The 26,599-nt window shown below is 41.1% G+C and overlaps 2 protein-coding genes across 4 annotated transcripts; both read left to right on the forward strand.

The window, feature by feature from the left end:
* The first annotated feature begins 9,980 nt into the window (after positions 1 to 9,980).
* Positions 9,981 to 16,376, forward strand: LOC102712094 (mitochondrial import inner membrane translocase subunit TIM44-2-like). 2 transcript variants are annotated; one of them, XM_006657645.3, is made up of 15 exons: positions 9,981 to 10,467; positions 10,902 to 10,977; positions 12,046 to 12,152; positions 12,677 to 12,751; positions 12,893 to 12,968; positions 13,052 to 13,096; positions 13,180 to 13,590; positions 13,671 to 13,739; positions 13,831 to 13,895; positions 14,429 to 14,497; positions 14,566 to 14,638; positions 14,909 to 15,013; positions 15,199 to 15,270; positions 15,359 to 15,421; positions 15,959 to 16,376. In XM_006657645.3, the coding sequence occupies exons 2-15, from the start codon at positions 10,915 to 10,917 to the stop codon at positions 16,091 to 16,093; spliced, it is 1,428 nt and encodes a 475-aa protein (XP_006657708.1). In that variant the 5' UTR covers positions 9,981 to 10,467; positions 10,902 to 10,914; the 3' UTR covers positions 16,094 to 16,376. The 2 variants fall into 2 exon arrangements, with proteins under 2 accessions (XP_006657708.1, XP_015695381.1); XM_015839895.2 differs by having other exon boundaries at positions 15,394 to 15,421; positions 15,959 to 16,096.
* A 3,394-nt stretch (positions 16,377 to 19,770) lies between these two features.
* On the forward strand, positions 19,771 to 22,341 carry LOC107304623. 2 transcript variants are annotated; one of them, XM_015839570.1, is made up of 3 exons: positions 19,771 to 20,276; positions 21,040 to 21,283; positions 22,204 to 22,341. In XM_015839570.1, the coding sequence occupies exons 1-3, from the start codon at positions 19,872 to 19,874 to the stop codon at positions 22,215 to 22,217; spliced, it is 663 nt and encodes a 220-aa protein (XP_015695056.1). In that variant the 5' UTR covers positions 19,771 to 19,871; the 3' UTR covers positions 22,218 to 22,341. The 2 variants fall into 2 exon arrangements, with proteins under 2 accessions (XP_015695056.1, XP_015695055.1); XM_015839569.1 differs by lacking the exon at positions 22,204 to 22,341 and adding an exon at positions 21,396 to 22,129.
* Positions 22,342 to 26,599: the final 4,258 nt, after the last annotated feature.

Consider the following 26,599-nt stretch of genomic DNA (forward strand, 5'->3'; position numbering starts at 1 on the left):
GTCTCAGCCGTTGGATGAGTATTTTATTGCGCGGATTATTATTGTCGCCGGTTAAATTGACGATGACAGTCAATAAATTGAATATTTTCAAAATAAACTTAGCAACTACTCTCTCCATTTCATGATATAAGGCTTTCTAATCTTACCTGGATTTATACGAATACTAATGAATCTGATATATATATAAATTATATATATTTATCGATTAATGAATTTAGACAAAGATAGAAAGTCTTACCATATAAAATGGGTGGCAGTTTATAACATGTGGACTACGTAATATTATTTTCTTTTTTTAATATAAAACTTTATACCATTGTTTAAGGGTCTCAGGCCATATGTAGAAAATATGATAAATGATGTATTTGCAAAAATAATAATAATCTGTAGTTAAAATTTTACATTTGAGTTATCAAAGACTTAAAAGCCAATTCTAAAAGAGAAGCTAGATAGAAAAATATCGAACAATTCTAAAATTATGTTTTAAAAATTAAATTTGGTTGTGACGTGTGTATTAGGCTAAAACATGGGAGCATATATTCATACCGGTAATAGTAAATGTAGATATATATATACAAATAATATAAATTGATAAATAGTTGAATTTAGATATAGCAAAAATATTATAATACGAAACAGAAGGAGTACGAAGTTTTTTCTTCTAAGAAATGTACTCACTCCGTATGATGACATGTTATACGTTTAACTATTAATGTCATTCAAAAAATATATATAATTATTATTTATTTTGTTGTGATTGGATAATTAGTAAATATATTTTAAGTGTAACTTATGCTTTTGGATATGTTTGCTTTAAATAAGATAAATGAAATAAAAAGCCAATGTCGTCATCTATTGAAATACAGAAAGTATTTTTATAAGCATGGAGCAGAGAATCTGTTTTAAAATTACGGTGAATAACATGAAAAGAATGGGGAAAGCGACGATTACATGGAGGTGAAATATTAATAAGTGCATCGAACAAGATCATAGAAGAACTTAGGCTCAATCAAAGGTAGAACAGAGTATATGTTTTCTTGGGCAAAAATATTTGATGTTTAGGATTGTTAATGCTTATATGTGTTGTGAAGTATACCGCAATTGCATTATTGTAAAAGAGGCTTGCTCACACAATTGTCATGCTAAGTGGTTGTCTCGATTTGACCAAGCATAGAAAAGGCAGCAGCTAACAAGCAACAACCTTCACCTGGGCATTGATTTTCTTTTTCGTTGGTAGTGTGCTAAAGGCAAGAACTTCAAGCCAAAAATAAGATCATTGCCATGGAGGAATCGCACTACATGTCTACTATTACACCTAGAAAGTTACTATTATATGGTAGATTGTGGTGGCAAAATTTCAATATCTCATCCAAAAGTAAAAGAGGAAAGAGGGAACAATTTCAGTGTGTCGTGTCAATCGAGAGTATAAGGATAAAAAACGACGGTTTGAGGTAAGACGATTATACCTGTGTAAATAGTGCAAGGCAAGAGACTTTGCTTATGTTATAGAACAGTGACATATTTCTTGAGTTCCTAGCTTAATATTACAGTCTGTCCATAAACTTTCTAGATATTAATTTCTATACGCTATAGTTAATTCATTTATTAGTATCATCGAAGTGTACTGTACTGCTAGCCACTTCCCACATTTGTTTTAGCAATGTACGTACTCCCTTTATCTCATAATATAAGTCACAACTATTTATTTTACTCTGGCCACGTTCGGTAGTCGTGAGGTGGGTTATTTATCTAGCGCGGAAAACGTAGTAATAGATTAATACATGATTAATTAATTATTAATTATTTAAAAAATATAAAATAGATTAATGTGATTTTTTAAGTAATTTTTCTATAGAAATTTTTTGCAAAAAATACACCGTTTGGTAGTTCGGGAGCGTGCGCGTGGAAAAAGAGAGGAGTTAGATATCTAACTCCCAGTGCCGAACGCGGCCTCTGTCCTATAATATAAGACATGCAAACATATATTAACAAGCACATATCTTTTCTTTAAATTTGATTTATTTTAAATTCTTCACTATCCAAACGTCCAACCATATTAATGTATGCATACATGCACTGAGGAAATCTAAACGATGAGATGGTTATAACTCTTTCTTGGTCTTTAGGTTAGTGGTATGTTATAGGATGGATGGACTATAAGTTATGTATAAATTACAACAAAGGTACAATACAATTACACTATATCATATTACAGTTGTATTTGAAATTTTTTTTTGGTGATTTGTTTGAAAAATTTTTTGGGTGATTTGTTTTTGAAAGTATGCGGCTCAAAATTAATAGCTCTGGGACCATATATGATCCTAGCATGTATATAGCCATTCGTGGCTGAAATGGACGCAAAGCAAAGCGTGATTGTGTGATGTCATCCAAACCAGATGAGGGCCAGCAAAGAGGAGACAGCACGGTGCCCCTTCACCGGTAAAAGCATGGCAATACATGTAGGAACCGGCATCAGCCAACAACTTATCCCCCTCCAATCCATTTTGCCGATTGGGTGCTGGGGACATTCAACTTTTTGATCATTCTTATGAGTGGTAATAATGATTTATCACTGAATCTCACATATCATAGACTTATAAGGACTCATGTCATCAACGTCCGATCGGCTGATTTCTTGGTTACCTATCGGTTTGATAGCCGATCGGCTTGTTTTACGGTTTATCTTGTCAGTTGCAAGACCAGACTGACTGACATGCCCGTGCACCTTTTAAAAATTTAGTTCCTGCACTGGAGAGGTCCTAGGGTGAATCCTAGGCCTTCATGTGTGTCTGTGTGACATGTCATCGGGTCAACTTTTGACGTCAACAGGCACAAAACAAAAATAGAGATGATTTTTGGAATTTCAAAATAATCCAATGGTGAACGGAGCAACGGTTGGCACATGATTGAAGAAATTTTGAGATGGACGAATTCAGGGTTTTAGTGTTTACAATGGGTTTGGAAAATTTTGAGATATTTGAGATAACTTTTAAATAGAAGATGAATATGGAGAGTTTGAAATTTGTATAAGAGCGGTAGAAATAGAAATTCGATATGCAAACTTGGTTAAGAATCGGATAAAACAAAATTAAATAAATAAGACAAAGAGTTTCCGGATATCGGTATGAGTAAATAAGAATATTTATAAACACCAACATTTTGTGGCAAGTACTTGGCAATAGGTAATTGCAAAAGCAATTGAATCGGTGCTGGACTTTTGGATCAACGGTGGAGATTGGGTAATAATTAGTTACAGACAAATTTAAATTGATGGCGGAGATTTAGATAGACTGTAATGAATAGGAAAAGATAAAAAATATGGGATGGAAACGGCCTTAAGGGCTCTAAATCGATGAAAACAAAATACGACAACTTAAAATATTTTTATAAAAATTTTAACCTAAAATTTCGAGGATGTTACGGTAGGCCAGCGGGTGGTGGTGGAGGCCGCGGACGGTGAGGAAGATGGCTGGTCGACACAGTCGAACACTGAAACTCCTCATCCCGGACGGTGTTCACCACAGTCGAATCACCGGAGCATGCAACGTTGAATGAGGCGGCCGATACAACAACAGCAACAATTCCATCTCTCTCCTCTCTCTTCCTACTCTCCTCCCCTCCTCTCCTGCCACTATTGCTCGTTGATTCTACGGGAGGTGGTGGCAGAGCGGTTCATGGATGTGGGGGCCATGTGTCAGAGCGAGAGAGAGATTGCTGCCACCATCCTCTCCCGCATGTCCCTTGTCCAGCTCGCTGCCCGCATGCTTGCCGGCCGGCCTCTCCCGTTCCTAGGATGCTGCCGCCGGTGAGCGTTGTTCTCGCCGGATCTTTGCTCCGTTGCGCCCAGTTTATCATCTCTGCTGGTGATCGCCTTGCTGCAGCCGCCGATGCCCTCCACCGGCTCGCCACACACGTCGTTAAGGTTTTCTCCATGCCATGGCCATCCGATAGCTCTCCGACCGCGACTCCCTCGTCAAGTCTGCATCCGCATCCCTGAACCCCAAGGTTGTCTCTAGGGTTGAGAATGGTCGGGAAAACTACCTAACCACATTTTTCCTGCATTTTTGGCTCGGGAACGGGAGCGGGAACCCCGGTCGGGAAAATGAAATCGGTTACACGGTACATCGAAAACGATTCATTTCGATCAGAAATATGCCGATAACGATCAGGAATCGATATTTCAAAACGGAAATAGCAAACCATGTAACCACTTGAAATATTCAACGGAACAAAACTAGTTGATGAGAACATACAACAACATATAAATTAGTTGATCAACAGTTCAACACATTATCAATTTCTCATAACTCATAAGATCATACTAGACCGTATGACACATAGTCACATAACACATGACAATATGGCACATCCATAAGATCACACCATGACACCAATGCATAATAGTTCAAAGTTCATACATGTTTTACAACCACATCACACATGACACTGCTCAATTGATACATGAATAAAATTTATAATAGATAGATAGAATCTAAGATGCGAAGCAAAAGCGATGAAGCTAAGCAAATCCCTCCTAGATGTTGAACAATACATCTTATGTATTTACTGGGTAAAATCTAGTAGTATTTACACTTCAAAAAAAAGAGGCATCGAGGGAAGGGGGACGTCGGGGGATGGCAGCTGGGGGCACTGGCGAGGTGGAGCAGAGAGGCGGAGATCTGGTGGCCGATGGCCTGGAGGTGGAGAGGCAGATCAGAGCAGGGAGAGGCGGCGGCCGGTGGGGGAGCTCCGGTGGCAGCGTGGCGCTGCCGGGCGTCGGTGATGCGGAGCATAGCGGCGTAGATCCGAGCGCCGGTAGCTTTGAGGGAGCTTCGGGAGGCGGCGGCCGGCAAGGGAGAGGAGCAGGCGAGCGAGCAGGGAGAGGCGGCGGTCGGCAGTCGGCGAGGGAGCTCCGGGTGGCGCCGGCGAGACGGAGCAGGGAGGCGAGAGGAGCAGGGAGGGCGACGGCCTCCTAGAGGCAGCACGGAGCAGGCGGTGGAGCAGCCGGTATGGGGCGCAGCCGCGTGACCGCGTCGTCCTCTGCTCCTCCTCCTCGCATAGTCACGTCACTCACGTCGTGACGCTAGGGTAAGTAGATGCCGATGCGAAGCGATGGGCTGATCGCTGATGGACTAATGGGCTGCTATCCTATGTTGCCATGTTGGGCTATCCACATAAGGAAAATACGGCAGGAATTTCCCCAGAAAAATGCAGGAATCGCGAAAACGGTCGGGAAGCGACCTCAATCGATTTCGCATCTGGATTCGCTGGTTTTTTCTTTTTTTTCTGATTTCCTGTTTTTCCCATCAAAACGATATTCAGGCGGGAAAATTGATATACGGTGCCGGTCAGTACGGGATTTTCTCATCTCGTTTTCAACCCTAGTTGTCTCCTATGGTTTGTTTGGAGGAACTTTAGATTCTGAGAAGTAGCTGTTTAATAGCCAGCTTCTGGATTCTTAGTTCATTTTCTAGAATCTGTAACTATAGATTCTCAGAAGCTGTAGACCGTTTGGGGTAGCTTCTGACGTAAGCAACTTTTAGGAAAAGCTGCTACTGGAAGAAGCTCCCTCAAACAGGCCCTAGTATTCCAGCCTTCTATCCCCCTCAGTGTCGATGTCATCCTCTCTGTTGTTGATCCCGCTCACCCAGACCTCCTCGACCTCTGGGACATACTGTCACGCCCGGAGTTTTATCCTAAGCCTAATTCGTAAAAGAAAATCGTAAATAATAATTAGTTTAATTAACTCAGGAAAACTCGCTCTAAAGGATTAATTTTAATTAAATCGAAGCTCGCAAATTATTAACAGGATTTAAACATAAATTGAAAAGTATAAAATGTTGTCCAAAAATTTAATGTAAAATTTAGCAAAAGTGAGGCTTTTTCTTTTTCTCCTTTTCCTCTCATTTTCCCTCCTTTTTCTTTTCTTCGGATTTGGGCCGAAGTCCAATTTTCCTCCCCCTTCTTCTTTTGTCTTTCTTTCTTTTCCTCCTCCTCCCTTCCTTCCTCTCGGGCCGGCCCGCGGCCGAGCCGGCCCATCCCCTCCCCTCCACCTGCGAGCCGCGTGCCTCCCTCCTCCACACGGCCAAGCCGGCCTGGCTTTCCACCCCCTCCCGCTTGGGCCGCGCCCTCGCCTCGGCCCAGCTAGTGCCCGCGCCGAAGTCCGCCCGCCTCCCCGATCGAGTCCGCGCCGCCGCCGAAACCGACTCCGCCTCCGCCCACCGCAGCAACCGCCGCCCACAACGCCCGCTACCGAGTCCGCCTATGGCCGGTATGGACTCTAACCGCCGCCTCCGCCCTAGCCGCTCCACCCCCCTATAAGGCCGAGCCGTCGCGCGCCGCCACACTCGGTCCCGAGCCACCGCCGCGCCCAAGCCTCGTCGTCGTCGACCGATCTCGCCCACCGCTGCCGATCTTGGTCACCGCTGGCCGTCACTCCGTGTCCCGCCTCCGACTCGTTGTCGCCCTTCGCACCACCGGTGAGCGTCCCCTTCCCCTCTCCCTCCTCTTTCTTCCCCTTCGGTCGCCGCCGTGCGCGTGTGCTACCGGTCGCCGCCGATGCGCCGTTCTGGCGCCGTCCCCCTCGCCTCGCCCTCACCAACGCGTCCACGCCTTCGTTGTCGCGAGTGAGCTCCCTAATTCTTTCCCCCTCTTCTTTCCTTTCGTCATCGTCGCCGGTGTGCCCGTGTGGTCGCTAGGCACTGGGAGCCGCCTGCCGTCGCCGCCGGGTTGCTGCCCAACGTCATCGTCGCCTTGCGGCCGTCGTGTCGTCGCCGCCAAGCGCCGCCGCACGCCATCGCCATCTCGGTCGGCTGTCGTCGTCGTCGTCCTCCGCGCTGCCTTGCGTCGCCTCCCCCTTCGCGGGTGCGTCGCTGCCCCTCCCCGCCGTCGTTCGCCGTCGAGGCCGCCGCACCCGGTCGCCGGTCGCTGCGGCCGAGAGCTGCCGACCGGCGTCTCCCTCAGCTCCCATGTTTCTCCCCCCCGACAGGTGGGTCCCACCTGTCAGCTTCTCTCTCCTCTCCCTCCCCTTCGTGGCCCGCCGATCAGCCCCTCCTCTCTCTCCTTTTTCCCGGGCCCACGTGTCATCCCCTCATCCTCCTCTTTTCTCACTGACAGTGGGACCCCACCTGTCAGCACCACCTCTCCCCTTCGCTGACGTCAGCAGCCCCATTAATTGTGCAATAACTGATTTAGGACTTTTCTGTTTAGTTAAAACACAGTTAAACTTCTAAAGTTCATAACTAATTCATCATGTCTCTGTTTTAGTCCATTCAAATTTCATTAAATCCAGAAAAATGCCAAGAATCCATTTAAAATAGTTTCTTTCTCTGTTTCAGTAGCTTTATAGTCTATTTTTGCTTGTTTTGCCTTGTTTGTCGTAGGTTTTGACCCTGTTGAAGCGCTGCTCGTTCTTGAAGTCGTCACCGAAGTTCCTCGTGGGTCTGAGGAAGGCAAGTGTCACCCGTCTTTGATTATATTGAACCTATGATTATAAAATCCCTCGCTTTTATATTCAAACATGCATTGTATTCAAATGTATTTACTTTATTTATTTATTGGGCATTTACCTCTATTTATATCCGTTGATCCCTATTCTTTATTATTGGTATTCTAGGGTTAATTTGACTAGAAATAGGCTTAGGCAATGCTTAGCCATGCTTAGTTCAACAACTTCACCTGTTATCATTTAATTATTTATTAGAATTTGATAGACCTTTACTAGTTGTGAACATGATTAATTTCCCGATGTGGATTAAATACAACTAAAATATTGCTTATGGTGGGCTGTGGGTGCATGGTTTTGAAAGTCGGGCAATTAAGGACCGGTTCTCGGGAAACCCTAAAAATCTTACCCGTACTAACCACAAGCCGAGTATGGGCAAGGTGAGATTTGAAGTATGGCTTCAAACTATTTGACGTACCAAGGCAAGGGTGAGCGTGATGGAGTATGGACAGGCAATCGTTGTGTAACGAAAGCCTCTACTGCTTCCGGATTCACCAAGGCACAAGAAAGGATTGCCCGACTTGGTGTGAAGAAGGGGGTGAAACCTAAAGTGCGGTACGATTGAATAGTGACGGTTATGTGATGGGTCATATCACAGTTTCCTTTCTGTGGTATCGTGGTGATACACCGGCGCACGTTCAAGTGTAGTGGAGCTGTGTCTTGTGGGTAAAGCTGTACACCTCTGTAGAGTAAAACTATTCGAATAGCCGTGCCCGCGGTTATGGGGCGAACTGACAGATTCACTGGGATTAGTGAATCTTTTAATAACTTGATGAACTTGGAACTGGTTTGACCCTGTCAACGTGGTGTAACGTTGGGCAGAGGGTTGACCCTGTCGCTACGTGGTGTAACGTTCGGCAGCGGTCTAGGCCTGTTGCAACATGGTGTAACGTTGAATAGTGGATGATTATTTTAACTATTTACTCTACTCGTTTTATTCTATTTTATTTACTACTTTGCTAAATAAATGATGCGTTGTGCAATTTAACCTTAGCCTATCCTTGATACCCTATTGCATTCATTATTCTCCCTCTCTTGGGTGTTACTTGTTGAGTACAGTGGTTTATACTCAGCCTTGCTTAATTTTTTCCCACCAGAGAAAGTGACAGAGTTTCAGTTTCAGTTAGAAGGTCGTCCACAAGGTTGAAGTGATGTTCAGTCCGTCGTCAAGAATGCGCGTGGTGTGGAGCCGTCATCGCTAGTTGAAGCTGAAGATTAGATGATTTAATTTGTTTTATTTTTTGCTGCATTTTGATAGGTAATTGTTTTTATTTGTTTTTAAGTTGTGGGACTGTGTATTAATTTGTCATAGTGTGTACTCGGGCTGAATTCTAGAACGAGATTTAATACATGCTATTGTTCAGAAATTTGGTGTAAATTTCTGGACGTGACACATACTCCCTCCGTCCCAAAATAAACCAATCTTTTACGTTTTACCTATAATGTATGACTCTTCGTCTTATTCAATTTTTTTACGATTAACATTTTTGTTTTTATTAGATAATAAATCATGAACATTAATTTACGTGTGACTATTTTTTTTCAATTTCTTAATTTTTTTTAATAAGACGGATGATCAAACGCTGGATACAGAAATCAAAAGTTTGTCTTATCTAGTTACGGAGTGAGTGCGGATTGTAAAGAAGCTGGGTGGCACTATTGATGGCATTGAGCTCATCCGCAACATATGGGTCGTAAAGAAGCTTTTTGTGTACAGTACCACATATAGGATGTCAGGTTGGCACTAATTGACCGATCAATACACCACGAGAGAGAATAGGGGAGGTGTAGGGCTACTTATGAGTGGGTCTCATATGTTTTTTATTTTCTTTTTCTGACTTGGATTCCATATCAACAAAATCAGTCGTAGTACTGTCAGAGGATCTAAACTTAATCTGGTTTTGTAAGTTAAGGGCTTAAGATTTCTCGTACTGCGATTAAGAGATGCGATTTAAACTTAATGAAACGATAAGAGACGAAAAGTGAACTTATTGCCAACAGAATCCCCACCGTGGATCTAGTGGCTTGCATAGGGTTTTAGCCTAGTTGGCAAATGAGGCAGTAGCCCCGTGTGAATGGCCTAAGTGAAACTTAGGGGCTGTTTGGTTGTCTTGGCTGTATGTACCATGCAAATTTTTGCATATTTGGTTGTCTGGCTCGTTCCTCAGCGAGACCAGCCAGAAGCAAAAAGGGGCTTTGGGCTAGATTGAGCCTAGCCCGTCGCATATAGAGATGACAATTATACATATTTACTCGTTTATCCGTAGGTAAAACCCTTAAGTAGAGTTTATTTCCTATTTAATACCCGTGAATATTTTATTGAGTCAAATGTAGTATCCAAGAGATAAACAGGCATGGATATAAGAACTTGTACCCGTTTTGCCCGTTTACCTGTTCATGTAACACTGACAAGTGGCCCAATCATACATTTATATATAAGAAATTTTAGGGTTTCCAGCCATCCCGACCTAGCCGATCCCCACACACACGCCGCATCCCCTCCTCGCCGGCCATCGGTGCCGATTCCCTCGCCCCCGCGCTGATCCCCTCGCCGACGGGCCGCCGGCGCCCCCATCCCTCGACGACGACGACGCCCCCGTCCCCGACGCCGCCGTCCCTGTCCCCGCCGACGCCGCCCGAGGCCGCCGCTCCCGTCCCCAGCGCCGGCGCGTCGCTTCCTCCCAAATCTCTCTCGAGCGCGTGCCTCGCTTCCCCGTCGGCCCCGAGCCCCAGCTCTCTCCATCCAGCGCCTCTGAACCAGTTCAGGGCGGCGGCGGCAGCGGTAGCGGTGAACAGGCTGGCGCAAGTCATATTAAGGCGGCGGCTGTAAATTCGAAGCTCGAGGCGGCGGCGGTGAGTCGAAGCTCGAGGCTGCGGCATCTAATTGGCTCGAGCAGATGGTAGTCTAGCTCCTTTCCTCCACCGTGTGATCTTCTCATCGGCTTCCTCTCTGTGTGCTCGAGGTGTTTTCTCGTCACCCACGTTTGTTCATCATTTGCCCATATTCTATATGCCCCTAGAATTTTTTATCTGTTCATTAATTTTGATATGTGTGTCCGTCCTAGAAAAATCACATATATACGCTTAAAGGGGCGAGCATATCACAGTAGGACCGGTAGGTTGGATAAAATGATCTCTGTACATTCTCCCTATGTGTATGATACGTGTGTCGTGTGATGTTTCTCTTAAGCTGCACAAACCTAACTTTGATTGTATCCATAGGAGAGTACCATATCTTATCAAAATATAAGGTCAATAGTTTCAATCAAACGTCTTAGCTCCTATATGAATTTTGGTTTAAGTTTTCATGATTATATATATGTTGAGCACAATTACTACATGCTCAAAGTTATTGGATATGATCTCTAACAAATTTGATCATGTGGAAACAAATCAGCTAGACGTCGGCGATGGCGACCTTGGCGCTGCTCCGGGCTCTGAGGCGGCCCTCGGCAGAAGCCGCATTGCGATTGGTGAGTGTGATTCTTTTTCGTATTCTTATTTGATTCTGGTCGGCATAGCAATTCGAGGAGGCGTGGGGAGTTTTATTATTGCAGTGAGATTATTGAAGCACCTTCTTGGTGAAAGCCTTTTTCCTGGGTTCGTTTTAGTTGTCCATTGATGTTGGGGCATAGTAGAACAATGAGGTAAAATAAAAATTGTAGATTTAGTATACTGAGAGAGATATTATAAATTGTGGTTTGGTTCACCCATGTTATTTACTCTTTTTTCCCATTCGCTCTAATCCTCCGCTTGAATTTCAACATTAAGAAGTTTGTGATGTGAGAGAAAGTACTCTCGCTCTAGCTTATTCTGTTTGTTGGCTGACAATGGAATTTTGATCAGACGAAAATGTGCACATTTGAATCAGTTTTTGTGCGATTCTTTAGTTCTGTGTCATCTTAGGAATCATATGAAGAATATATATAGCTATAAAAAGAAATCAGATATTCATATAAATTAGTGGAAATAACAAATAGAATCCTAAAAAGAACAACTAATCTCAATTGTAACTGTCAGGGGAGAGATATTAGTTAGCATATAAACATACAACTATCATCAGGGAATGATGCATGCAGAACAAGGATGTAGCTTTAGATGAAGTGCATATCTCTCCATAATTCACAGAATAATTTTTACTGCACTCGTAGAATGCCAGTGTTACTTTGAGACTGCCGTGAGGTCTACTGTTGCAGCATGGCAGTCATGAATTAAATTGTCAGGGAGATAGAAATAATTACTGTGCTTCTTATGAATTTATATTAAAAAAAGAGTTTTCCTTTATTACTGAACTTGTTAGGATTTCATTGAGTAGATTTATACATTTTTCTGTAAACATTGTTAAAATAATGGCTTCAAATAAAATCAATCTAATATATTTCTCAAATTTTTTGATGCTTTATTCTTTTCTTCAATAAAAAATTAAGGGATGTTTGTGGATATTTTCTTTACTATGTGGTGCTTATGTTATTTCAACATCATTCCTTGCTTTATATTTGCATACAATTTACTGATTGCCATCTCCCTTATCATGGTTTTAGGCAACAAATGTCAGGGTGCAAGGAGTTACTGGATATAGGCATTTGAATAATCGGAATCTAAGTGTTTTCAATGAGTTCTCAAAACAATTGAAGGGTGAGGCCAAGAGGTATGCCTTAATATCTATGATCACCATGAACAAACCTAAACAGAAATAAAAACGATAATGTTAGCACCACATTTGATGATTGATGCTTCTAGTTTAATTCCAAAGGTCACGGGAACTTTATTAAAAAAATTGTGACATCCCTTATAATGTTAGCACATGAATTAAAAAAATGTTTATATAAAATTGCTATATCCCTCATCCATTGATATCTCCCCATGTTTGGTTGTGGACCCAGATGCCAGTGGTGGCACTGGGGGCTGAATAGGGGGAGTGAAATACAATTTTCAGGGTCATAGGAGCATTTTTGCTTTTGTGTTAAAACAATGGAAAAAAGATAAGCATACAATTAACAAAATAGAATTTCCTTAATGTTCTGTAACGAGCTCTATCTAGAGAGAAGAATGGCAGAGTTCTAAATGACTTACATTTTGAATGGAAAGAGTATTAGATATTTGACCCTCGGCTGTTTACTAGTGAATCACTTTCATCTTATAAGAACTTACTTGTTCCTTTTTTGGCTGCAGTAATCCTGAATTCCAGAAATCGATGAAGGAATTCAGTGAAAAACTTAGTGGGGTAAAGGAAGATTTTAAAGTAAGGTATAATGTGATGAAAGCAACACACTTGTTTCATTTGTTGAGTCTTGTACATGTGGAAGCGTATTGGCTTATACTTCTTTATGTAATAAGTTCCAATTTTTCTCATAGGCTTACTTGGAGATCATAAAATAACTTGTGCAGGACTAAGAAAACGGCTGAGACAATTTACAAGAGCGTTGATGATGTTTTGACTGAAGCTGAGGCAACATCTAAAAAGGTACACCCACAGTGGTCCTTCTAGTATGATGATTTGTTCTTTCATTTACTCCATGCTTAGGAATTTGGCTTTATACCCTGTAGGTTACTGCAAATGTGAAAGAAAAAATGTCTGCTGCTACAGAAGAGGTTAGTGATAAATCAATATGACAGTCTCACTTCAGTCCACTATATGTAATGTATTTCCTTTCCTTTCTTGGGGTTATTGATAGGTGAAGGGGAGTTTTAGACTAGGAAAAGAAGATACCTCAACTTGTAAGGATGGCTCACCTGAAACTTCAAATCATGAGTGTTCCGGGACATCGTCACATTCAGATGATAAGTCACAAGCTGGCACTAGTGGCTATACATTGTTTAATAAACTGCGATCAACACTTTCATCTGCTTCACCTGTGGTGTCCCGTGCATTTGCAAAGTTGAGGGATACTAGAGTCTCAACTTATGCCAAGCAGGGATATGAAATTTTCAAAGATGAGCTAAGCTCTAGCTCTAGCAGAAAGAAGAGAAATAACACCAGGCATGCTTCTGCTGCAACAACTGAAAAGAGTACTCGAACTGAGTTAGTTATTGTACCAACAAAGAAATCAGTATTGGGTGAAAAATGGGAAGCGTTTAAGAATAAGGTACTCAATGGAGACCTCTGAATAGAATATGCACTTATTTTCTACTTTAATCTTCTATCTGAGACATTTTCTCTATTAAGATGCAAGGTCATCCAGTCTATAAGAGAGTGAATGAATATACCAAACCCGTCGTAAACATAGGACAAGAGGTACCATTAGAACGCTGTGCATTTTTGTTTCATGAAATTGGTGGAATGCAGTTTATCCTGTATCTGTGCTGTTCTACATTTGTAAATGCAGGTAGCTGAGGATGTACGAGAGCGATGGGAGACAAGTGACAATCCAGTGGTTCAGAAGATTCAAGAGTAAAATTGAATTCCATTATTTTTGCTATCTAGTTGTAAATTTTGATTTATTTAAACAGGGTTAGGCTTTGTTGTATTACTTAGGCCCCGTTCAGCAAGGCATGTAAGATATCTAGTTCCCCTCGTTTTCCGGCGCATGCTTTCTGAACTACTAAACGGTGTATTTTTTGCAAAAAATTTCTATAAGAAAGTTGCTTTAGAAAGTCATATTAATCTATTTTATATTTTTTAATAATTAATAATTAATTGATCATATACTAATCTGTTACTACGTTTTCCGCGCCGGATAACTTAACCCCTTCCTTCCACCAGCCAAACACGGCCTTAGCACATTGTGATCTGTATAAAAAGAATTACATAGGGTTACCAAAACAAACAGAATATCTTTGCTGATACATGAGTTGATGAAAGCTATATGCAGTAATCTGTTTCTTACCGTTGCAAATTAATTTATGTTTTCTATTTGTTTTGCCATATTCATAGAATATCAACTTCTGATGTTCTGTTGATTTTCCTTTGTTCTCTCCTTGCAGTTTGAATGAATCTATTTTTGAGGAAACTGCGACTGCAGTGTCTTTCAGGGAAATTCGACAGCGAGATCCGTAAGATAAGCACTTAAAGTTTGTGAATTTCAGGATATGTCTGAACTATGTCCCCATTTTGTTTACAGATCCTTCTCTTTGCCTGATTTTATTGCTGATGTTCAAGAAATGATTAAACCTGTTCTTATTGCATATTCAAAGGTAACATCCTCTTGCTAAGAGTACATTACCTTATTATTGAACTAGCGTAATACATTAATACTACGGCAGAAGGGCCTAATGCTGTAACATGATTTATAACATTTTTTCATATACTGTAGTGTTAAAAAAAATTAAAATTATGAAAACTAATTAGTCTGAAATATGTTTACATGAGTTTTGAGTAGTCAATTAACATGTTTTCTAATAGATATTATAAAACATATATATTGAACAATTTAATTATCTCAAGAGTACACATTGTGGTTTCAGGGTGATGTGCAGACCTTAAAAAGGTATTGCACCAAGGAAGTGATTGAGCGCTGCAAAGGAGAGAGAGATGCTTATGCATCACAGGGCATATTCTTTGATCACAAAGTAGGCACTTCTGTCACAATTGTTCTGTTTCCTATTCTACAATGCTACATGCTAAAACATCTTCCTTCCTTGCTTCCCATTCTGTAAATTTGAGTTTATTCCTGTGAGCTTATGTTTGTTGCTTCTAAACTGGAACTAGTAAACTTCATAACATGAACAATTTATGATTTTCTGTTGCCTTGCAGATTTTGCACATTTCAGATGCTGATGTAAGAGAAACAAAAATGATGGGATCTGCGCCCATCATTATCGTAGCGGTAATTGGCTGTGTGGCATGTTAAATTCTAGTTTGCCACTTTTGTTGTTTATTCTACTTACAGTATACTTTCTTAAAATGTGTTTCAGTTCCAAACACAGCAAATTTACTGTGTTCGTGACAGGGAAGGACAAGTAACAGAAGGAGGGCAGGTAGGCTATCCCTAGGGCTGTATGTTGCTTTTGCTGTTGTAATGTTTTCTTTCTGTTATCATGTGTGTTAACCTGATAGATGGTAGCTTTATTGTTAGCCTAATGAACCTCAGTAAGTTAAACTCTCAAGCCAAGCTCCTTGCTTGCTATGATTTAAATAAATGAATTTTTGTTTAGTTGGTAATTTAATTATGTTTTCAAGCTTATACATTTAATCTTGTAGCTAGAGTTGCAAAGGTAAAATTGTTTCTTATTGACTCCTAAAGGGAAGTCGGGCCTGTAGATGATTCTTTCATTTCTATAGACCCAAGCAAATCACGGAATTTTTGGGTGGGATCCCCTATGAATTGCTAACAACAATACTCCATCCATTCTTTTTTGCTCAACATTGGTTAGTTCAAAAATGGAGTACTAGCCTAGTCCATAAGGTTGCCTTTATGTCTTAAACGCTAATAACGAATAATATTGTGCTCTTATTAGGTTTACTTACAAATAGAATACCATTTTTATAGTTTTGTTTTGCTTGAATTCTGCCAGGACACCATCCAAACTGTCTTTTATGGATGGGCCATGCAACTGATGGATAGTGATGAGGTACCAGAAGAAGAGTCATATTACCCAGTTTGGCGGTTGCGTGAGATCCATCAAGTTGGTATCAAAGCTCTCATATAGAATAGGCCTTTTCTGCTGCTATTTATTCATTTGGATCAGTCATTGCCACGAATGCATTCGCTATTCGGGATGGAAAAGCCTCACAATTCGAACTTATGCTGGTGAACAATGCGATCTTGGTGCAAGCAATTTTCTCCAAATAGTTTATTATAATTTACACTGATGATAGAAACCCCTTCTCTCCTCTCTACCGCTGACGTATCTAATGTGTACTATGTTTTTTGTGAAGTCAGCTGTTCTTTTTTGCATGTTGGCTGAAAACGGTTGTACAAGTTTTGTAAAAGCAATTTTTTGTTATGTTGGAAAAGAAATGCACCGACGAGTCTTAGGATCATTTTCTATCCAAGTGATTATTTTGAAGAGAAAAGCAGTCACCTTACGCGACTATTGCTGACAAATTAGTAAGAAAATTTGCATGATAGTCCAAATCATGTTATGTGGTTTCATGGTTTGAGGTTCAAACTTGAAAGTATTCAAAAGGTTTTGACAGCGGCCCTTATATTTTTGGCAAAGCTTCAGGCCTCCAGCTCCTGCCAATTTCCTTTCAAAAAAATAAAACAAAAACATTCTCCAGGTACATGTTATTTTCTGCGTCTCAAGTTTGACTTACCGCAACAGCAAATGTTCAACAAGACAGTATGGTGTGGTTGACGCAAAATTTCGTAAGATGTTTGGTTTGACAACGGGATCAAAATCTTGTGCAATGGTTAAACAAAATGTCAGTCATAATTGCAAGTATGTGACATTCTGGTTTGGAATTAAAGCTACTGATTGCTGCTTCTGCAGCTAACATACAAAAGACAAAAAGTCCACGTTGCTCAACCATGGATGGCATTTCATTTATATTCTTCGATCACGAAATCAGATATAAAGTGTTTCTAACTTCGAATATTAGTGTAAACTGAATCCCATCGCTACTCTCTCATACATCATTGGCTCTACCTCTACCTCTTCCATCGCTACTCACTCTCCATCTCATCTTCTTTCTCTTCTCAACTCTCTCTCGTCCCTTCTTACTAGAAGGGAACTATAAGCGTGGAAGGAGGTAGATGCCAACGGTGAGTATGGGTATCACGAATGTGAACTGATATTTTAATTTTTTTAAGTAGCTTGAGCGTCCATTACATATACTTATTTGCTTACAAGTTGTATGGATGTCTATACAAAAATTAACAAAACAAAAGCTCCATTCTCTGTGAGTACCAACACGAAAAAAAGCATAAATGTTCAAAAGAACTTACAATATACATCTTTACAACACAAATTTCCATTTCTTTCAAGTTTAAAACAAAAAAAATTTCAAACAAGACATGCCATTTTTAAAAATAGAGTTAGATGGTCAAATAGTATAGAGGAGAAAAGAGTAAAGTACATGGCCGGTACTTAAACTTGTGACGCGGTATCACTTATGTCCATAAACTTAGAAAATACACGTTTAGGTCCATGAACTTGTTTTAACGTACCATCCAGGTTCATGAACTTGTTTTAATGTACCATTCAATTTTATGAACTCGTTTTAATGTACCATCCAGGTCTATGATTTTAGACGTTAAAACGAGTTTATGGATCTAAACGTGTATTTTCTAAGTTTATGGACCTAAGTGGTACCGCACCAAAGTTTAAAGACCGACCATATACTTTATTCGAGGAGAAAATGACCAAATAAAAGTTCTTTGATGGGGAATTAGAAAAACGACCCTTTGAGAGAGGAGGCTTTACCACCACAGTACCACACCATCGACATATTGTTGTATTAAGGCTTACACGTGTCCTTTTAGCTAGTAACGAGCTCAACGTCAATGCATTTGGCGCTCATCTCAATGACATTGCAAACAACGCCACATTGGATAAGATGTCAATGTGGCATTGACATTATAACTCGATGCTATTGTGCCCGCTGACCGACGTTAATGTGACATTTTATTTTCAAGTTTATGATACAGTCTATTTTCCAAACAAGTTACCAAAAGATCAAATTATCAAAATCCTAGAAATAAATGACTATTACTTGTATTACAATATTTCCATTGAGTTCTCTATTTTAAATCATGGCTCTCTATTTGTTCTGCGTACTCCAATGGTTTCCTGAAATGTCACTCTCTATTTCCCTCCATAAACATTTTATGAATATCTAGCAACAATATAACACACTAGAATTCACATAAAAATTATATGTTTGCAACATGGAAGTGCTTTCCATTAAAGTATTCACTCGTCATCTCATTTTTGTCTATTCAACCGCATGCTCTCTCTCTCTCTCGAGCTTCTCTCCTCTGCCCCTTGCTTAGGGGGTGTTTAGACTGGAAAAATTTTTGGGAGAAGTGTTACGTCAAATATTTAACCGAATGTTGGAAGGGGTTTTCAGACACGAATGAAAAAACGAATTTCACGGCTAGCCTAGAAACCGCGAGACAAATCTTTTGAACCTAATAATTAATCCGTCATTAGCACATGTTGGTTACGGTAGCACTTATGGTTAATCATGGACTAACTAGGCTCAAAAGATTCGTCTCAAGATTTCTTTCGTAACTGTGCAATTAGTTTTTTAGTTCATTTATATTTAATGCTTCATTTATATGTCCAAAAATTTGATGTGATGTTTTTAGAAAAAAATTTAGGAACTAAACAAGGCCTTACTCTCTACATCCTCGGCCAACTCTCTTCCTTCCAAGATATTGCGTCAGTGTAGAAGAAGTATTCGAGAGGCGGTCATGATGGATATGAGCAAAGACTGCAATAAAGGAGCTGATTATGACATAACTATTGTATGTTAGATTAATGGGCTAGGCCTTAATTATAATAAATTCCATGGACATATAGTTTTTTTTTCTCTCCTAGGCACACAGACGAGGATAAGCATGAAAGAGTTGGGTCGGTCTGGAAATAGATTGATCGTCTGTTAGATCTATCGTAGCACAAGAGGTTAGCTTCCCAACCCAAGTGAGTGTGCAAAATACAACTTCTATGTGGTGTGAATGGTTAGGGGTAGGTTGTGTGAATGGTCTTGTCATAACCTCTTTATGGGATATTGTGGTGACGTATCGACGTTCGGGTACATACGTGAGACTATATCTTGTGGGTTAATATGTCTACCTCTGATCAGAGAAGAACTTTTTAAACAGCTGTGCCCGCGGCTATAGGCAATCGAATGAGATTCGTCATGATTAGTTTCACTATTTTTATAATTAAATGAATATGATTAAAATTTGTTAAGATAGATGGATTAAGCTGGCACCGTGTGGTTTAGCACAATATTAATGCCGTTGATATTGTGCTAAACCACAAGACATAGTTGGTTGGGCTTAATTAAGTGTGGTTTAGTACTAACCAGAAATGGTTCAATACTGCTATTTAATTATTAATGTTTTGCTTTTGCTAGAAAGAAGGTATACTATACTTCCATGGACAGAAAATGTATCATCTAGACAGTATCCAGTTTAATTAGTGCAGCTCATGTAAGTGCAATCAACCAAACGGTGTCTGCTACATATGGAGTCCAAGTGAACTTTTTCCAAAGGAAAACGAAATCGTGCAGCGCAAGATACAAATGGCAGAAAAGCTTGTGGGCTAGTAATATGCAACACAAACTTGCAGCCCAAGATACCGCGATACAGAATAGGGCCGTTATAAAAGGCCCGCTCCATTTCGATTTCACTTTCAAATCGCTCGCCTCGCCGGGAAGGGGAAGCCGCGGCTTCCCTCTTCTGTTCGAATTCCTCGCCGGAAACGCACCAAAATCTCACCAGTCACCACCCTCCACCGCCGCCTCCTCTCATCCATGGCCTCCTCCAACCGCAAGAGGCTCCGTATGCTGTTAGTGTCCTCTATGGAGTCAGTCGACTCCGTCACGGAGAGTCCGCACAGAGTCCAGCTCTACGTCGACCCGAAAGCCGCCGTCACCGACGCCATCTCCATGAACCTTCGCATGCGCCCGGGCGATCGGACCATGGCGTTCGAGCTCCACAACCCCGAGGTGCTTCGTCGCAAGGTGGAGGCGGATGCCGGTCTGCGCGGCGCAATCGCTCGGGTGGAGAGGAGCGAGGAGAAGCTCAGGACCAAAATCCAGCGGACAGAGCGGAAGATTTTGGAGGTCGAAGCGAATCTGAATCTTGACAGGGACGCTATTAGGGCGCGGGCTTCCAACAACCGCCGTTCTCTCCCCTTCCAGCAAGTGATCTACAAGGTGAGTTCGGAATCTAATGCCAATCTGTGTCGAATCAATGTGCGGACAGGGTTTATGCTACCATTATTGCAAAAATTTCGCGCAATGTCGGCGGGAAAAATTTCGCGCAATGTCAGCGGGATTTCTCTGGGATTTCTATCCATATGTGCAAATTGATGAGTTTTTTTGTTCATTTGTTAAACTCTGGGTTTAGAATTTAGCTTCAGTTTTATGGGATTTGCGGTCCTTATGTGAGATTTGTTGAGTAGTTTTGTTCATCCGTTAACCTTTGCGTTTCAGTGCTAGTTCGTGCCAATTATATGCAATAGTGGTGGTTCTAGCGCCGATCCCAGGTTGATTTCGTGCGGTAGTCAGAACTCCTGGCCAATTTTGTGCTGATCTGGTGTTAATAGGGGAGTTCGTCGCACCGATCTGATCCGATTTTAACAGGGGAGGTCCATGGTCTGAACTCCTAGTCCTGATTGATTTCCATAGGACAAGTTCCTAACCCCGATTTGATTTGATGTTGATTCCAGGCTAATTTCATGCGGTAGTTAGAGCTCTTGTCTAATTTTGCGCTGATCTGATGTCAATAGGGCAGTTCGTCTGACCTATCTGATCCGATTTTAACACGGGAGGTCCATGGTCTGAAGACTCTGAACTCCTAGTCATGATTTCATTTGATATTACATTTGGTACTAAATTTGATGCTAGATTTTGGTGGGAGGTGTGCCGCTGAGTGAGATATCTGTTGACTAAAGTTTGATTTGATCACTTTGAACAGAGCGGTGAAGATATTCCTGAGGGTGAGGTTGCAGCTCCGAAGCGCAAGTTGTCGAAGAAAGCGAGGAGGGAAAGCAAGACGCTCGATGTTTTGTCCCAAGTGGCCTACTGGAATGCGAACTGGTTCATGCTCAACGAGAAGAAGAATGCGCAGGAAGGCTTCCTGGCTGCGCTGCTAGAATCCAAGGAGGCTTTTCTTACTCGGTGCCTGGAGAGCCGAAGCAATATCGGATGTGGTTACACGGGTACGCGTCTGTCCCTTACGAGATCCCATCTCTGTTCTTCCCTTCGCTAGTTTCCTGCAGATTTTGATGAGTTCATGTGATGATGCCGGTGGTGTGGCAATGCCATCCGCAGATTACAGCTTTGCGTACTGACCCCTCAAGTCCCAGTCACCAAGCATTACTGACTTTACTAACTTCTGCAAGACGCGCGTGCTCCTGATGTTTCCTCCTGCTACTGACACCAGATGATTTTCTCTGCTGCTGAGATCTGCAACGTGTGCGCGTTCTTGTTCAGTTTTCTTCGACCACTGACGCCAGATGTTCGCTGCTAGTGCTAACCCTCGCCGACACCAGAAACAACCTGACAAGTTTTGCCTTCCTACCTACACCCGCGCTGACTCCAGCTGACACCACCGAAGACCGAACCGATACGCTCTCTGGAGTGAACTCCCCCAACCAGGCATCATGCTGAGAGCTCCCTGTGCGGCCACTTCATTCCCTGCTCGGATCCTCGCAGACGATTCTCGTTGCTACCAAACTCTTTGGCGTGTGTGCTTGTTTGAGAGGAACATCACCTTAGGTTTTTCTTCTGTAGATGAGAAGTAGGTAGATTGGTGTTGCCTTGATGCCTTCACTTCCCTGAGTGTTCCAGGAATACACTTGATCAAGTGATAGTTGAATTGGCTCTCTATATATATATGAGTGTCAACATGCCATGACCAAACGTTTTTCTATGTGTTCTCTACTTCTCTTGTGTGCATTCTGTAAGCATGTTACTTTTGAAGCGTTGGAGCCTTCCTCAGATATTTTCACGCAAAGGATCATCCGTTGAGTAACACGAATGAATGCATGTAGGATTAGGATGTTAAACTAGGCCTCCAATTAAATTTCTTTTGAATGTTAACGGTTAAGTCCTGAACTGTGCTAATCTTTTTTTTCAGTTTGCTTTCTATAGTTCCGTCGCATGGTTTGAAGCTTCAATGTCAGAATTCAACATTTGAGGGGCCACTGGTTAATCAGACCATATATAATGCTATAACGTCACCCTATATTTGCTATTTGATAATACTATTGGAAGATACTAGAACATCTGCTTGTTTAAATCTCTGCATGCAATTTTTCAAGCACACATGGGTAGTAACGTCGCAGGTCTTGACCTAATTCACATCTTCAACAACAGCACTTCTTTGCTCATTAATTCGACGATAATCGGGATTCAGAAATGCTAAATCTCTCTGAAGACTGATACTGCCCCATGTGAAAACCTAAGGTACAGAGATTTAAGAAGGTCTTGATTCGGTAGTGGTGGAGGAGGTGCGGTAATGGTGGCCGGAGTACAAGAACCTCGTGGGGATGATGACAACAAGAACCGCGACGACAATGGTGGCAGTCTCCTTGCAATGATGCGACCAAGGTACTATCTAGAGGTATAAGTGGACCAGCCCACGAATCCAATTATAAGCCAATTAAGTAGATAACTTGGGTTGACGAGCCGGCCCACTTACATGGTGTACTATCCGCTCTAACCTTAGCCACGTTTCTCACCCCAGAGCAAGTGACACCGCCGACACGTCTCCCTTGATATCTATTGCCTCTGCCTAATGCCCCTAACCTCACCGCTGAGGTCCACGTGCAGTGATGAGGACTAAGGGGTTGTTTTAGATGGGGCTAAACTTTTTAGCCCCATGTTACATCGGATGTTTGGACACTAATTTAAAGTATTAAACATAGAGTAATAAAAAAACTAATTTCATAAAATGAGAGCTAATCCACGAGACAAATTTTTCGAGCCTAATTAATCCATAATTAGCAAATATTTATGATAGCACCACATATGCTAATCATGGATTAATTAGGCTCATTAGATTCGTCTCGCGAATTAGTCCAAAATTATGGATGGGAATAAGTGTCAAAACATCTAATGTGACTAGGGGCTAAAGTTTAGCCCCTAGAAACAAACACCCCCTAAGCATTGCCGCCATATTGGTAATGCACTCTGACGCAGAGGAGAGGAACAACATGAACCGGAGAGAATAGAGGCTTGCTGCTATGATATTAGTGCTGCTAGGTGTCACACAAGAAAGTGATGAAGCCTTTATAAGCGTAAGACGAATGTCCCACAAAATTTTGTTTCCCCTAGTCTTAGGCCCAGTTTAGTTTCTAAAAACTTTTTCTAAAAACATCACATCGAATCTTTGGACACTTAAATAGAGCATTAAACATAGGTAAAAATAAAAACTAATTGCACAGTTATGGGGAAATCGTAAGACGAATCTTTTGAGCCTAATTAATGCATGATTAGCCATAAGTGTTACCGTAATCAACATGTGCAATGACGAATTAATTAGGCTCAAAACATTACTCTTGCGGTTTCCAGGCGAGCTGTGAAATTTGTTTTTTTATTCTTATCCAAAAACCTCGACCGACATCCGGTCAAACATTTGACATGATCCTTTTGCCAAAAACTTTTGGCAATTAAACAAGACCTTACTCTTATCAATGACGCTCCCTTGACGATTGGCATTAATACACAAAAGGGTCGGACTCCCTTGCTAGAAACACCATATTGGAGCATCACAATTGTTGCCTCTTTTGGGCCGTAGTGTCGTTGTGCTATCTTAAAACTAATGCCTTTATTGAGATTTATCTTATTTAGTCTCTATGGAACACCGATATATTATGTTGACCTCTTTCCTTTGAGGTTTATAAGACTTGTGTGGTTCTTATATACTTGTTATGTTTCCTTACTATTTATACTTTTACCCTTATATAATGTTTTGGTGTTTGATGCCTAAGTGAAAGTGGTACAGATAGTAGAGTTTTTACCTTTTTTTCGTCTGTTGAAACTAACCCTCTAATATACGTTCTATGCTCACGTGGACATATAGTATTTATTGAGTGAGTACATGGATGGTCCTTTAACTTGTCTAGGTGTGTCATATAGGTCCCCAAACTCTTAAGATATATTTTTAGGTCCTTCAACTTGTTTTGGGTGCCATCACTAGTCCAAACGGGTCTTAACCCGCCCCCACGTGCCAACATGACATGCCATGGTGGATTATCGGTGGTCCCACACAAGGGTAGGGACCAACTGACAAGTGGGCCCACTAAAAAATCCTTTTCTTTTTCTTCTAGCAAACTGGCACGCACACGGCCACGCTGACCCCGCATATGCGCCGCCGCGCAACCATCGCCTCGGCCGTGCCACAGCGTTGCGCTGACGTTGCCCGGTCACCACGCCTCCCTTTCCATCCCCACTGCCACCTCTCCCACGCCGCTGCGTTGCGTGGACATCGCACGACCACCGCTCGCACACATGTGACAAGGGAACGGGATAGCACAACAAAAGAGTGGAGGAATCGAGAAGGGAGAGAAAAGAATAATGAGAAGAGAGATACTGACATGTGGAACCTACATGACCCCACCAATACATAGGCGCCTCCGTGGCATGCCACGTCAGCGGATGTGGCGGGTCGGAGCTTGTTTGTACCTATATGACACCCCAGACAAGTTCGGGATGCAAAAATATATTTTGAGAGTTCAGAGATCTAAATGACACATACATACAAGTTTAGAAACCGCTGGTGCACTTTACTATTTTCGTTATGTTTATTTCCAAAGAGGATCAGGTAGCAAATGGGGGATAGGATCATATATATGGAGAGACTATTAATTTGATTAGGAGTAATTAGTATGGCAATCTGCAGCAAGCTTCACGTGTCGAGCCGGATCCCGGATGGGAATCAGAGGCTGGTTAGATTTCATTTAGAGCCTGGAAATACAATCGCATCTGACATTAATTAATTAACATTTTTATTATGTTAATCTTTTTACTCAGTTTCTAAATTAAGAATAGTAACCATTCAACTGCCTAATCTTTAAGGGTCGTCTACTCAGTATTGATAACTACTGGCTCCAATTCATCTATAACCAATCTAATAGCCAATTCATATAATAGTTAGCTATAAAACACATGCTACTATATCTCACCTATCATACACACGCTACGTCTCGAAATTCGTACTACAGCTAGCTACAAATCTGTAGCCCGGTGTTCTTCTTTCTCATCTCTTATCTCATTAAAATATAGTTACAGCCAGCTTATAGTTTGCTATTGTACCTGTTCTTAGAGTATTTTTATCGAAATCTTGAAGGACATAAATTAGTTCCTAAAAAAATACTGTAAAGTTCGGAAGTAGTTGTCAACTTGTCATAAATACAAAAACGATCTTCCAACCCACATACGACTTAAGTTAATTAACATATTAACATCCCCTTTGATTGGCTTACGCATGGCTATGGCTTCAGTCTCACGTGGGAAGATGCCAATGTCAGCACCAAGATAGTTTTGTTGAACAAATGGTGCCACATTTTTTTTTCTTGATTTCAGTCACTTTCTTTCACAATGTGATTGTTAAATCTCCCTATACATACATGTAATTTTTTATAACTCTCTTATTAGTATCTTTTCTTATTGGTTTTAATTTGTTTTTTCCATTTTTTATGTCCGTCTATATATATATATATGTATATATATTGGGAAAAGTATTTTAAATTCTTAGCCTCTTATGGCATCTCAATGTTTGTTTACCACACTAGCGTGGGTCCAGCAGCAAGAGACATTAACATTTGACCGGTTGTACAATGTATAAACATGACTGTGGGTATTAGCGTAGGACCTGTTTAAAAAGAAACACCAATAGCTGTCTCTATGACATCCTACTCTTGTAAGAACCACAACCACAGTAAAACTAAGATTCTTTATTTGCTTACTTCCGGTCATAAGCCTGTGATTGGTATTTGTCGTTTCCTATCTTCGTAGTACTTATTACTGGGCAGTAGGAACATACTAAATGCTTCCTACCTACTACCCCGTCCATAAATATTTAACACCATTAACTTTTTTTATACACGTTTGATTATTCGTTTTATTTAATTTTTTTAAAATATATAAAGATATATATATATGTATAAAACTATACTTAATAGTAAATAAAATGATATAAAAATAATTAGTAATTATGTAAAATTTATAAATAAGACAAATGGTCAAACATGTATTAAAAAGTTAACGACGTTAAATATTTAAGGACGGAGATAGTAGTTATTTAGTACATTGTGGGTACCCTTAGAGCAAGTATAATAGTAGACTATAAGTTGGCTATAAGCTGATGTGGATGAAAGAGATAATGAAAAAGAAGTGGAGTTGGTTCTCATGCGAGAGCCAGCTATACATCAACTAAAAAAATTTAATACAAAGTTAAGAAAAATAGATAAGAGATATATTGCTAGTAAGTTGGCTTTTTATTAAACTTGCTCCTAGGGGAATATCCCTCG

Source organism: Oryza brachyantha, chromosome 7, assembly GCF_000231095.2.
Source record: "Oryza brachyantha chromosome 7, ObraRS2, whole genome shotgun sequence".
NCBI lineage: Eukaryota > Viridiplantae > Streptophyta > Magnoliopsida > Poales > Poaceae > Oryza > Oryza brachyantha.